At 43.7% G+C, this 14,579-nt stretch overlaps 1 protein-coding gene across 1 annotated transcript in view; it reads left to right on the top strand.

The window, feature by feature from the left end:
* LOC139385527 (plectin-like) overlaps window positions 1–14,579 on the top strand; it is a 225,260-nt gene that overhangs the window by 133,509 nt on the left and 77,172 nt on the right. The window contains exons 3-9 of the mRNA XM_071130654.1: window positions 2,377–2,466; window positions 4,012–4,089; window positions 4,290–4,382; window positions 7,287–7,453; window positions 12,189–12,304; window positions 12,936–13,036; window positions 13,931–14,050. Coding sequence (XP_070986755.1) covers window positions 2,377–2,466; window positions 4,012–4,089; window positions 4,290–4,382; window positions 7,287–7,453; window positions 12,189–12,304; window positions 12,936–13,036; window positions 13,931–14,050 — 765 coding nt within the window. The remainder of the gene's footprint in view (window positions 1–2,376; window positions 2,467–4,011; window positions 4,090–4,289; window positions 4,383–7,286; window positions 7,454–12,188; window positions 12,305–12,935; window positions 13,037–13,930; window positions 14,051–14,579) is intronic.

Below are 14,579 nucleotides of genomic sequence, written 5' to 3'. Positions count from 1 at the left end.
TACGGGTTGGTAACAGACTGATTGGTCGACTATTTGAGCCAGTAAAAGGGGCATTACTATTCTTTGGTAGCGGAATGACTTTAGCTTCCCTCCAGGCCATGATAAATCGAAGATGTGGCAATATCGTCCCCTATTATCCTCAGTAATTTTCCATCCAGATTGTCAGACCCCGGTGGCTTGTCAATGTTGATAGACAACAATACTTTTTCCAACAATGATTCTGGGACTGTAGAATGCCTTAGAATTTAAGTTGGATATTGACTGATTTTGAAGTAATTTGGCCTATAGTCACAAACTGTCGTATTGTAGCCACAAGCAGTTGAACTGAATAGAAACACTTGAATGTTATGCGATCTTGTCCCATCAGTTCCAGACATACAACTTGTATAATGTTGTTGAAGTTGGAGACTCTTACGTGATTAATGTGTTAACAGTGGTCCCTAGTGGCCATCAACCCTCACTGCATTTCAAACCTCCATGGATGGAGTGTGTATGCCACAGGTGGGCAGGAGTGAGTTACTGTGTTCACACACAGGGTTATATAACTACTTATAACACACAGTATTACATAAGTACTTACCATTTACCAGATGCCAGTAATAAATCAAGGTAGTGAGTGTTACAACTTGCAGGGACGAGACTTGCATACATACCTGTGTGAGGCCAGTACATGTTTTTCACAAGATCAAACACACTGACACAGTAGAACAGCATTACATGCAATCTCCCAATATTAACCATGTGTTTAAGCACTAATTTTAGGAACTATTTTGACCACACTCTTTTATTCTATTCATCTAACTTTTTTCATTTTCTTTCATTCTTTTTAATCATTTTATATCATCTCAGGTTCATTTTTTATTTTTATTGATTTAACCTTTATTTAACTAGGCAAGTCAGTTAAGAACAAATTCTTGTTTACAATGACGGCCTACCAAAAGGCAAAAGGATTTCATAAACATTTTATAAAAATATAGGACAAAACACACATCATGGCAAGAAAGACTACACAACACTACATAGAGACCTAAGATGACGACATAGCATGGTAGCAACACAACATGGTAGCAGCACAAAGGAGGGTACAAACATTATTGGGCACCGACAACAGCACAAAGGGCAAGAAGGTAGAGACAACAATACATCACGCAAAGCAGCCACAACTGCCAGTAAGAGTGTCCATAATTGAGTCTTTGAATGAAGAGATTGAGAGAAAACTGTCCAGTTTGAGTGTTTTGTTGCCCCTCGTTCGTCGCCAGCTACAGCGAACTGGAAAGACGAGCGACCCGGGGATGTGTGTGTTTTGGGGACCTTTAACGGAACGTGACTCATGATCATATTCTCTTCCTCTTTCTGTCATTCTCCCTCTCTATTTCCTTGTTCTCCATCTCATCCCTCGTCCGCGCTTCCTCCTCCGTCCAGCATGGGGCAGCAGAGGTAGGTGCCGGCAAGCCCCAGCAGGAGGGCACTGTATGTGGGACACATTCTGATGAGCATGTAGCGCACCTCAACACTATCCACTCCCCACACCTTTGCCATCACTGTGAAAGTATGAGGAATTACACTGACGCTGTCACACAGAAATAGGCCTATGCCTTGTGGACCGTGGGCCAAACCCTAACTTGAGATATGTGCGAGTAACTAGGGCTTGGTCACGTAAATCACGCGCTTATGCCAAGGTTACGTGCACAGACCTCAAGTGTTAGGACCATGTGTTTCACAATGAAGTACATACTTTTGAGGCATGCAGTCCCTTCGCATTTTGGATGAAAACTAGTTTTAAATCTTTCAGTTTCAGTTGTTCCTGTTCCTCTTAAGCTTTCACCCTCTTCTGCTCACGATGACCGTTTATCTTTCTTACTGGATTTGATTATAGCATGCGCCCAGTCCCAAGACTCACTGGACTATCTGTTTTCATTTGCACGTATCCGTTTGCCTACGTTCGTACTGTTTACTTTATTTTATTTTATGAAGACCCCCTGGCTTCCATCCATCATCTCTCAGTAGATCTGGCTGCTGCCACAGGTGTCTTGGGTGTCCAACGCAGGCCGATTGGTTGCCTGCAGCCGTGCATTCCTGTCCTTTGTACAGATGTACTGGGGGAGAGCGAGAGCTGCAGGCTCCTAGCATGAGCTGTGTAGACTGATTGAGAGGAGCTTGAACATTTTGTATAATTGTATACAGGAAAGATTGGTTATTCTTTCCAAGGTTTACTGTAAGAGGATGATCCCCCATGTCTAGGTGCCCTATCAACTCAGACCCATAACCAGATCCGGAATATTAAAATGTTATTACACAAATACAATGCATAGTTTGTAGGTATTTTGTCTTAGGTGTTGCACAAAGAAATGACAACCTTCTCTTTCTGTTCCACAGTCACAGAGTCAGGTGACTGATCTGTATGAAGACCTGAGAGATGGACACAACCTGATCTCCCTCCTGGAGGTCCTCTCTGGAGAGACACTGGTGAGTACTGCTGACTTCTGATTGGCGAATGGACTGGCCTGTACCTCTGATCCTGACTTCTGATTGGCAAATGGACTGACCTCTGCATCTGTAACGGACCTCGATCCAAACCCCCCCATGCTGAACCAAGGCCTGACCCTAAGTAACAAAAGTCTAGCCCTTATTTATACCTCCCTCTCATTCCAGTCGCTGGAAATATGAACTATTTGTAGTTGTTTAGATTTTTTAAAACAAGTCAGTAAGTCGCTGGACGCTTGCACATTATGATGATGCGTTCTAGGTTACTGCAGATCTCTCGGGAAGCCTTGCACTCTGTCTCTGCTACAGTAGCTCATCGCTCTGCTGGTCTCTGCTCATCTACCAGACGCCTCCATGGTCCTAACACAATAACCCCACTTTGGCTTCTCTTTTTGTACTGTGTGCTCCTGTCTGACCTTTCTCCCCCCCCCCCCTCTCCTCATGTCCCCCTCTTTACCCCCCCTACACTTTCCCCCCTTTCCTGTATGCTGACCTTTGGCCAATGCCTCCTCTCTTTGCACTGCTCTTTGCTGGGGCTAGGCAAGGGAGAGAGACGTGGTCAGGAACTTGCGGTTGGTGAGTGGGGTTTTCTATAACTCGGCCGCCATTTTCTTCTTCTACTTCATGTGACTTGAGTCATCCGTTACCCAGTGGCTCAGCTGTGCATGATGTCACTTCCTGTGCTTATGATTCCATTAATTATTTTTCTTTTCGCCGTCAATTATTTATCATTGACAAGCTTGCAAAGACTGAGGTGCATTAACCATTTCGCTGCTGGCTATAAACAAAAAACCCTCGTATATTGATAGGTGCCATGGCTGAATGAAGGAAGGACATGATTGTCTAACTACTTCATTGACTCTAGTCATTGACCCTATAACACTACTTAAGCATTGGAAATGATCCATTTGAAAATAACTTTATTGTTTCTGTTTTTCTCATTTACTAATGCTTATTGCATAGCACAAATACAGTATTCTTTGGAAGTGGAAGTCTTCGATTCATTGTTCTCCCGTCAGAACACATGACCGAAGTGGTGACACAATTCAAAACCATCCAAAGATTCCTGTACCTAATAACTAATCATGGTATTGGCTCAGCCTCTTTCACTCCAAATATATATATATATATATATATATATATATATATATATATATATATATATATATATTCTATTTACCTCTGTGTTTGTCTTTCGAAGGTGAAGAACAGGTAGGTACACTAATGAATGATGTCATTAATGTGGTTTTACAATGAGGGAAGTTGTACTTGGAGATCTGTGAGATGCATCAGTTATTCATCGTATTGACATCTTCTATCTACAATTTTAGTTCCCAATTTCTCTTTTCCCGTTTTGTTGGATATTGTCGTAGCTGCATCACATTTTTCACTTCCGACGTAGTCTCACTCGCATTTCTCGAAAGCCTCTTCGAAGGTAGCATTAACTCCTGTCCAGTCTGTTTCTAACCCCTCTCTATCTCTCTCTCTCTCCCTCTCTCTCTCTCTCGCTCCTCTCTCTCTCTCCAGCCCAGAGAGAAAGGCCGCATGAGATTCCACAAGCTGCAGAATGTACAGATTGCACTGGACTTCCTCAAACACCGACAGGTAAGAGAAACAGCAATGGAAATGTAATAATGGAGATATGTAACAAATGAGTTACCCTCTTGCACTGTATTAAGATGACTTACTGCAAGTGACATGACTGAGGACTATCTCAATGCATTAGAGCAGGGTAATAATGTATCTACTATGATGTGAACTACTATAATTGTTAAGTCTCGCTCTTCTCTGTCGTCCAATCACAGGTCAAGCTGGTGAACATCAGAAACGATGACATCGCGGATGGCAACCCCAAGCTGACCCTTGGGCTGATATGGACCATCATCCTTCACTTCCAGGTGTCCTACTCTGTCAGTGTTGTGTTCCATTACCATATAGCTCCTCATCCTCCTATCTCCTTGGCTCTGATCCAAGCCAATCAGTAACAATCACAAATTGAACTCAATCCAATCACCTTTAATCCATTATCTCAATCATTCGAGATGTTACCACATCGCGTTCATAAAATCACATCAAATCTGTTATCAAATTATTCTCAAATATATTTCAATCGTAGTATTATTACAGTTGAATAATTATAATTATTATAACAGATTAAACTCCAGCCTCTTCATAGTAGGCTAATGTACTGTAGGCCATGCTAACCCTTCCTGATAATTAATGATCATGCTTTAATTGAGTTATTTTGAAACATGGAAAGAATAAGGAAGTGATCTTATGATGTAGCTTTCCCTGCCACTTAAATAGCCTTAACATACTGATGAAGTGTTACAATACAATAGCATCAGTGTGTGTGTGTGTGTGTGAATCACTCTCCCCATGCTTCCCAAGGGAAAGGAGCGGCATAACTTTGACCCACTGGACAAAAATTGGTTGAATCAACGTTTTTTCCACATATTTTCAACCCCCAAAAATCTGTTATGACCGTTGAATCAACGTGGAAAACTCTGTTATGACGTTGAATCAACGTGGAAAACTGAATTGGATTTGCAGAATGTCATCAACGTAAGGGAATTTAGTATTTTTTTCAGAGGTGTAAAAAGTACCCAATTGTCATACTTGAGTAAAAGTATAGATACCTTTAATAGAAAGTTACTCAAGTAAAAGTGGAAGTCATCCGGTAAAATACAACTTTAGTAAAAGTCTAAAAGTATTTAGTTTTTGAATATACTTAAGTATCAATAGTAAATGTAATTGCTAAAATATATTTAAGTATCAAAAGTAGAAGTCGTATAAAATTCCTTATATTAAGCAAAGCAGACGGCACCATTTTCTTGTTTTTAAAATGTGTGGACAGCCAGGGGCACACTACCACACTCAGACATTATTTACAAAAGATGCATTTGTGTTTAGTGAGTCTGCCAGATCAGAGGCAGAAGGGATGACCAGGTGTTCTCTTGATAAGTGCTTGAATTTGACAATTTTCCTGTCCTGCTAACTAAGCATTCATAATGTAACTAGTACTATTTGTTGTCAGGGAAAATGTATAAAGTAAAAAGTACAATATTTTTTGATAGGAATGTAGTGAAGTAAAAGTTGTCAAAAATATAAATAGCAAAGTACAGATACCCCCAAAAACGACTTAAGTATTTTTACTTAAGTACTTTACACCACTGCTTTTTTTCACACAAATTTGAGCCAAAATCAAATGACGTGGTGACATTTTTTGTTGATTTTTTGTTGACAACAATTGTAAATCAACACTAGACATTGAACTGACCTCTGTGCCCAGTCTTACTGGACAATTTCAATAATCATTTCAAATACTTTAGCTAGACTTGATCGAATTTGCCTGGCTTAAAGGAACCAATACAATAGTCAAACCCTGCCCATCCGGCACCCCAGGTGGGCTTAAGTAAACATGAAAAGTATTTGAAAGATGTCAAGTAGTATTTGAACCCAGGTCTGTGAGGGACCCATGTTCCGATGAAGGCAGAGGAAAAATAAAAGAACATTGTGTCCTGCAAACTATTCCCCACGGTAGCATTGACTATTCGTTCCATTAAGCCAGGCTAAAGTATTTGAAATGATTTCAAATAGTATTTGAAACCAGGTCTGATACCTCACTTACTTGCTATGTTATGCTGTAAAACCTTTGTGAAATAACACATGGGCTTTCTATAACACTACATTATTTGATTAATGAATGCGTGGCACTGCCAGTTAAGATGGAGCAGTAAGCCCAAGTGGCAGCCATGGTTGAGCAGGGCACAGGAAGAGATGTTGGTTCTGCAGTAAGACTGGTGTAATACCCCCTGGGCACAGACATCAGTTCAACTTCTAGTTTTGATTTACATTTTCATTGGTTTACTGCACTCCGTGTACTGCGTTGGTTAGAGAGGCGTATCTCTCATTTCCCAGAAGGAGGGGGAAAACAGCAGGGCCGAAGCCTGGTGAGTCATCATAGGCATTCTACTCTTCTTTAGAGGGGAGAGGTTTAGGGTGGGGCCATCGAGGGGTGGATTGGATCCCGAGGAGAACACACAGACACACACACTTACAGCATACCCACACACACCGACTACAGAAAGAGACCATTAGGCGAAGATTTTGGTAATTGAGCAGTCTTTTTGGCAAGAACAGAGAGTACCCTCTGAGCCTCTGGCGACTGTGACTCATTTCATTTCCCTTCCGGCTCAAATAAAAAGATAATTAAAAAAAACAGTCCTGCCACATTAGCCAATGGACCAGATAGTGCTTAAGTTGTGTCTGGAGACCCAAAGCAGGAGCAGTCTCCACTGGACATTCCTCCCACCTACCCAATGACCTAGGAATTGAGATCTAGTTGGCGGTTCCCTTTAATGTCACATATGTGCTATTGATGACAGGAGTTGCCTCCCCTGGCTGAAAAACACTGTTTTTTTCTTGTTTTCCACCACAGATCATTGAGGGGGACAAACCTGATTCAGATTGAGCCAGAATATCATATGATTGAATCAAACCCCATCCTTACAATGCATCATCAATCTTTCTCAAATAGATTATATCTTTATTGTTTCCAACTATCTCCTTCTGCCACCATGACAAGCAGGGTTTGGGGTCAATTCCATATCAATACAGTCAATCCAGGAAGTGAACTGAAACTCTGTTTTCTATTCCAAATCTCGTCACTGAGAAGGCATTTTCATCCAATTTTAGTTAACTTCTTGCATTGACCAAAATGTAAATGGAATTGACCCCAACCCTGGTGGCGTGTGGCCTCCTCCCCTGTCTAACCCCCGGTATCTGTCCTCCCCTGTTAGATCTCGGACATCCAGGTGAATGGCCAATCAGATGACATGTCGGCCAAGGAGAAGCTGCTGATGTGGTCCCAGCGCATGGTGGATGGCTACCAGGGCATCCGCTGTGACAACTTCACCACCAGCTGGAGGGACGGCAAGCTCTTCAGCGCCGTCATCCACAAACACCAGTACGTGGTCCTCTGTAGCTCAGTTGGTAGAAACATGCTGCTTGTAATGCCAGGATACTGGGTTCGATTCCCGGGACCACCTGTACGGAAAATGTATGATTGGAAAAAAGGGCCTGCTAAATGGCATATGTTTTTTATTATTTTTAGTATATTACTTTGGCGGTCGACACCTCAAGCCACAATACGTAGTGTAACATTTACACTATTTCATCTCTGTACCCAGAACCAAACAAGAGACTATATACTGCACCTAATGTTCAGATACTGGCCAACATCTTTGGATTTTAGCCTCAGAATGTTACACGCAAGCCCCGCTGTCGCCCCAAAATGTAACCTCACCTCCAGCCATTTCAGGTTTATTCTTAAAAGGTGAGATTAACCCCAAAAATAGTACCCCAAATGTACCCACTCATGCTCTTACCCACAGTAAGTGACACTGATAGGTGTTAATATGTCTTGTCCTAGTGTCTCCGGTAGTGCTAAGCTGTATGCAACGGGGTTGTCGTGACACATCACCACACATTCGTTTTATTCGATGTGAAGCAGATGGGGCAGGAATGGAACATATTGTCAAATGTCAAATTGTAGTGTATGCCATGCTGGTTCTGACTAGTCCTTCAAATGATTATTATTATTATTATTTTATCACAAGGTCATACATTAGGTCATATATAGGTACAATCATTGGTAGGTATGCTTGGTAGAAGAGCTGCTTCAAATGTACAATATATATAGCTGGCTGCTTGACCATTCGTATCTAAATGACCAAGTAATTCATTGTAGTATTTTTCTCTTTTACACCATGTGTCCAAATCCCTCCCCATCCACCCCAGGCAATATTTATTTAATTGATTTATTTCCTTTGCATCCTCGTGTTGATGCTTACATCATATATAATATACACCATATATACAAAAGTATGTGGACACCACGTCAAATTAGTGGATTCTGCTATTTCGACCATACCCGTTGCTGACAGGTGTGTAAAATCACTCGCACACCCATGCAATCTCCATAGACAAACATGGACAGTAGAATGGCCTTACTGAAGAGTTCAGTGACTTTCAACCTGGTACTGTCATAGGATGCCACCTTTCCAACAGGTCAGTTCGTCAAATTTCTGCCCTGCTAGAGTTGCCCCGGTCAATTGTAAGTGCTTTTATTGTGAAGTAGAAACGTCTAGGAGCAACAACGGCTCAGCCGTAAAGTGGTAGGCCACACAAGCTCACAGAACAGGACCGCGGGGGGTGCTAAAGCGTGTAGCATGTAAAAATTGCCTGTCCTCAGTTTCAGCACTATCTACGAAGTTCCAAACTGCCTCTGGAAGCAACGTCAGCACAATAACTGTTTGTCGGGACCATCATGAAATGGGTTTCCATGGCCAAGCAGCCGCACACAAGCCTAAGATCACCATGTACGATGCCAAGCATCGGCTGGAGTGGTGTAAAGCTTTACACAGCTAAAGTGGTGTAAAGCTCGCCGCCCTTGAACTCTGGAGCAGTGGAAACACGTTCTTTGGAGTGATGAATCACGCTTCACCATCTGGCAGTCCGGGGGACGAATCTGGGTTTGGCGGATGCCAGGAGAACGCTACCTGCCCCAATGCATAGTGCCAACTGTAAAGTTTGGTGGAGGAGGAATAATGGTCTGGGGCTGTTTTTCATGGTTCGGCTAGGCCCCTTAGTTCCAGTGAAGGGAAATCTTAAGGCTACAGCTTTCAACTTTGTGGCAACAGTTTGGGGAAGGCCCTTTCTTATTTCAGCATGACAATTCCCCGGTGCACAAAGCGAGGTCCATACAGAAATGGTTTGTTGATATCGGTGTGGAAGAACTTGACTGGCCTACACAGAGCCATGACCTCAACCCAATTGAACACCTTTGGGATGAATTGGAACGCCGACTGTGAGCCAGGCCTAATCGCCCAACATCAGTGCCCGACCTCACTAATGCTCTTGTGGCTGGATGGAAGCAAGTCCCTGCACCAACGTTCCAAAATCTAGTGGAAAGCCTTCCCAGAAGAGTGGAGGCTGTTATAGCATACCATATTATTGTCCATGATTTTGGAATGAGCTGTCCAACGAGCAGATGTCCACATCATTTTAGTCATGTAGTGTATATGAGTACAAATGTAGACTATCAGGCACATAATCAATCAGACACGGATTTCAGTTTTGACAAGCGAGAGAGAAGTTTTCCATGTCTTATAAAAGAAGGTTGTGTATCCACTTCGTGTTTTATTTCTCAGTTCTGACTTGTCCTGAGGTAAATTATGTTTTTACATCTAACTCTGTAGTTGTTCAATCTCCTCTCCTGGCCGTACTTGATCGTACAGGTTTCAGGCAGCTCTAATAAGACATTTATTTGAACCTGTCATTGCCCTGGGCTTGGAATACCACAGGTGGGTGTTGTCTCAGATGGATACAGGTACTGGCACTGATTTGATCACTTACTGTATATGCTGTTATTATTACGTTATTAGACTCACTAATGCCCATTCAGATGGAGAGGGTGCTGTCTGAGGCACCTGGGTGGTGTAGAATTGGGAAAGATGGGGTTTGTTTACTTGTCCTTTCATAAGAATCTATTTTTCTTGGGAGCCTTGGACTAGAGGAGTGACCAGTTGAGTTCTCAGTGAACCACTCCTTCTGTTAATACTACAATGGCCTTAGAGCTGCTTTAGTCTCTGCTGAAGCATACAGTTACGTATATAGACATGAATATGAGAGCGGACGAGTGGAGACATGTCTGTGGTCTCTCAAAGTGGGAGGCGGAGTCCTAAAAAGCCACAGAGACGGGGCTCATTATCTGTAAATAATAGATGTCTTCCAGCACCTAACATGTAATGAAAGCAGCACCCTGCACATCCCCAGGGAGTCTGAATGAAACATGAGAGCGACTGAAAAAGAGGGCCATGTGGTGAGGGAAACTTGGGTGAATACCCAGCCAGGCGTGGCACAAAAGGAAGGAAGAAAGAGAGGCCCACGGGGCAGGTTCAATCAAAGCTGTGCGTGTACCTGCAAAGTTCAGCTACACCCTGCTCCCTCTAACAGAGAGCGAGAGAGAGAGAACACTTTTTTTTATTTTATTTTTTTTTACAATTTTGAGTGTCACCTAAGGCAGTCTATTTAGTAGCTTATTTTCATAAAGAGAGAGGTGTGTCACTGTAACACTCCTACTCAAACGACGAACACTGCAGAGTTACTTTTTGCACAGCCTGCAGTCTGCACTATCCGCCAATTTGCGGCCCTTTTTTTTCAACAGCTTATTTGGAGGTTTGAATGTTGTTGTCACCCTGGGAACTAAGGACCTAACTGGTGAAAGTTACAGTTGATATCGGGGGAGCTGTTTTGGATAGACCGGGCTGAGGTTGGGAGGTCAGGTCAGAGGGGATGACAGCAGTTAGCCTCCTAGTGGTACAGAGATGTTTCTTCTCTCACGGAGAGGGTTGAGCACTCTTTGTAACCTCGACGTGACGATTGTGAAGACGTCCTATTGAAGACGTATATGCTCGGGTGGGATTTACCTGCACATTCTGCAGACATGGATCCGACTGTTTCCCGAACAAACACCAAACCATCACCTTGTTAAAATGGTTGGAGCAGCACGCCTTTTGGAATTGGAATTTCACCGTTAAGTGCAACGTTTTCACTTGCCACTGGATGAGTACGAAACATCGAGCCAGCTAGCTCTCTGTTTTGGGGAGACTACAACTCCCAGAAGGCACCATGATGTCGAGTCTGAAGAGGAAGCTGTCCACAAAGTCCAGGAAGAGGACTGGCCGCTCGTCCAGCAGGGTCACAGGCTTGGTCAGCTCATTGGAAGACCGCGTGGTCATGCAGTGTGACAATATCCCCTCAGAAGGCTCCTCCTGGGACTCGGGCCAGGGATCCCACGGCTCAGTAGCCCACTCCAGCTGCGACTCCCACTCAGGGGACCAGGAACTGGGCCAGGGGACAGGGCTGGGACATGACTGCAGCCCCCACAGCCTCCAGGGAGGGGAGGGGAGGCTAGTCAGCCCCAGTAGGGTAGAAGGGAGGCCCCCCAGGCCACGGAAGCAGCTCTCTTTTAGGGATGTGCAGTGCCTGGAATCGGACCCAAGCCCTGGGGACTACTACACTGTTCGCTCCACCCTTCACGTCAAATCGCTGTACGGGTCTGCTCTAAGCTTCTCTCTTATTTGTCTTGGGCTTTACTTTCAGAGTATATCAGAATAATGTGAACGTATTGTAAAGAGAGAATGAGTACACTGTGCCATTAAAAAAATAGAATACGTTCTTAACAGTGCCTTCTGGTTCTCATAGGATGCAATGAAAAATGAAACTTTTGTTACAGATTTTTTTTTGTAATGTTTACATTGGCCAAGAATTGAATTTGAGTAACAGCATGCTTTGAATGTTTCCCTATGGTGATTTTCTGTTCACTTCCACTCATCTGCACCACGGAGAGGATGGTAACGGGGTGCGAGTCTAGGTGCTTATCTAATTTGAAACATGGCTGCCCTTGTTGTCTGCTGCAGCCCCATGTAACATTCCGTTCATTTATAGATGCCAAGCACCCCAGGGAAGGCAGGTGTTCACTTACAGATTTCTGACATACAGACGTGGCTTTTTTATTTAGGACAAGCGATATGTAGGTAGGAATTATCCGTGTCTGCCCGGCCAGTCCTTATACCCTCATCTGTCTACACTGCCTTTACACCAATCGTGACGGATGTCCCATGGTTCTGTCTCCTCAGGCCTAGGCTCATTGACATGAGTAAGGTGTACCGCCAGACCAACGTGCAGAACCTTGAGTACGCCTTCAACGTGGCCGAGACGGACCTGGGCGTGACACGCCTGTTGGATCCAGAGGGTAAGACTGCACGGAGATGCTCCACTGCATGCACATGCGATGATGGCTGACCTCAACACCAGGGTTGGAATCATAAGTGCACACTGTAGCAAAGAGTTGCAAAATGTTTCGCAAACGGAAAACGTTTTTTCCAACGAAAACAATAGCTTCTATTCGGCAAATTCCCTCCCCATTTTGTGGTTTGCTTCTGGTTTGTTCCTAGTGAATGCACCCCAGGTTCTCCAACCACGTCCCACCTAACTTTGTACTCTTGCTATTTAATGGAAGGAGAGTCAGGGGTGGGAGACTCTGGATGGAACTTGAAGAGCCTCCCCCCCCTTACCCTTCAGTGCTGATGTACTGTATGAGCCGTGTCCAATCAAATATTTTGATAGCTTACTCCCTTCTCCAAATCCACCATGAACATGATCTAGGTGTATAACTAATGTTTACACACATCTTCACATACCAACCAATGATTGGGTGCACTTCACTTTTTGTTATACAGTGAAAGGTCCTCATCCTAAAAAAATGTACAAAGTAACTAATAACACCTCAAAGTACTTAATCCCGTTTTTGGTATTTGCGGCATCTCCATTCCTCTTTCGCTGTGAAAAAACCCCATCTATAAACACACAAATGATTTCCCCAGATGTTGACGTGCCACACCCTGATGAGAAGTCCATCATCACCTACGTGTCGTCCCTGTATGACGCCATGCCCCGGGATGTCCAGGATGGAATCCAGGCTAACGTGAGTGCACTTCTGACCGCCGCTGATCTCTGATCACTTCATCATTATTTTTACAAGATTGTCCCTAAACCTGATATACTCACAAACTGGACACCTCATGTCCCGAGACTCAAATTGATCAATTTGAAAAAAGGACACGCAATAAAGCCACTGTTATTGCATTCAAACACCTACTTTCAAGGAGAGTTCATTCAGGGAAACTCCTGGATTATGGCTTGTGACAGTCAGAGCATGTAATTGCTTCATTTATGACACTTGACAGCAAGAGCCGCTTCAGTTTGGAACTACAGTAGAAGTCCTGCAATCCTAAATGGAGCTGCAGGAAATTAGCAACCTTCTGTGTTTACCTCGGAGGACTTTCTACCCAATAAACACCCCTCTCACACCACAGCATGATCACAGCACACAGAAGAGAGCTGTTGGGAAAGCAGAATGGTGTACTGTATTGCCAAAACATATTTTAGAGTGCCATTTGTACTCCAATGCTAACTAAAGATGTACTGGGTAAAGGTAAAGTAGGGGACTTTTGTAAAGGAGGGAACTTTTGTTTATTGCACACGTGTGTACTAATGCACGTACACACACACTACATTATCATTCTCGCTCTCTCTCTCTTTCAATTGAACCTGCTTTTATTGGCTTGATGTAACAATGTACTGTACATATTGCCAAAGCGTAATAATAATCAATATTGTCAACGGGACAATCAGTAACAACATTCACTCACTCACTCACACTCTGCTCCCTGTCCAGCCACACAAGGCTGGGCCTGTTGACACCTAATTGAGTGAGGGTGGTGTGTGAGCAGGCGAGTCATCGTGGCTCTCCAGGAGAAGGCTCTTGGCTGTCTGTCGTTAAACCCCGTCGTTGCCTGCTGTGTTCTCTGCGCCACAGGAGCTGGAGCTGCGCTGGACAGAGTACTATGAGCTGGTCACTATCATTCGGCAGTGGATAAGCCACCATGTCGTTATCTTCGGGGAGAGGAGGTTCCCAGGCAGCTATGAGGAGATAGAGGTGAGTCTCCTACCTGGACAGTTACTAGTAGGGCTGTTGTGAGTGGGATTGGAATGCTACCGGTGGCTGGTCACGTAATGCATTATTGTTCGAAATGGGAGCGTGTATACTGTAACTTGGATAATGAAAATACTATATGTGTTTCTGTGTCTATATATCGGGGCATTTTTTGGGGGCTGTGAATTATGATTCTAACATTTCTCCACTCACATTTTCTGTTGCCATCACTAAGCCTATTCAGAGATGCCTGACATGATCAAATTGTTCTGGAAATGCATTTCTCTGAGCTCTTACTGATATGGATGAGTACGTACATCGTCAGCGCTCGTGAGTCGCATGGTCGTTAAATAGTGAAGTCGTTATTGGGCGGCAGAGTAGCCTAGTGGTTAGAGTGTTGGACTAGTTGAAAGGTTGCAAGATTGAATCCCCGAGCTGACGAGGTAAAAAATCTGTCGTTCTGCCCCTGAACAAGGCAGTTAAACCACTGTTCCCTGGTAGGCTGTCATTGGAAAACAAAGAATTTGTTCTT

This window comes from Oncorhynchus clarkii, chromosome 3 (genome assembly GCF_045791955.1).
Source record: "Oncorhynchus clarkii lewisi isolate Uvic-CL-2024 chromosome 3, UVic_Ocla_1.0, whole genome shotgun sequence".
Classification (NCBI taxonomy): Eukaryota; Metazoa; Chordata; class Actinopteri; order Salmoniformes; family Salmonidae; genus Oncorhynchus; species Oncorhynchus clarkii.
The sequence above is the reverse complement of the archived record's forward strand: the minus strand, read 5'-3'. Positions and strand labels throughout refer to the sequence as shown.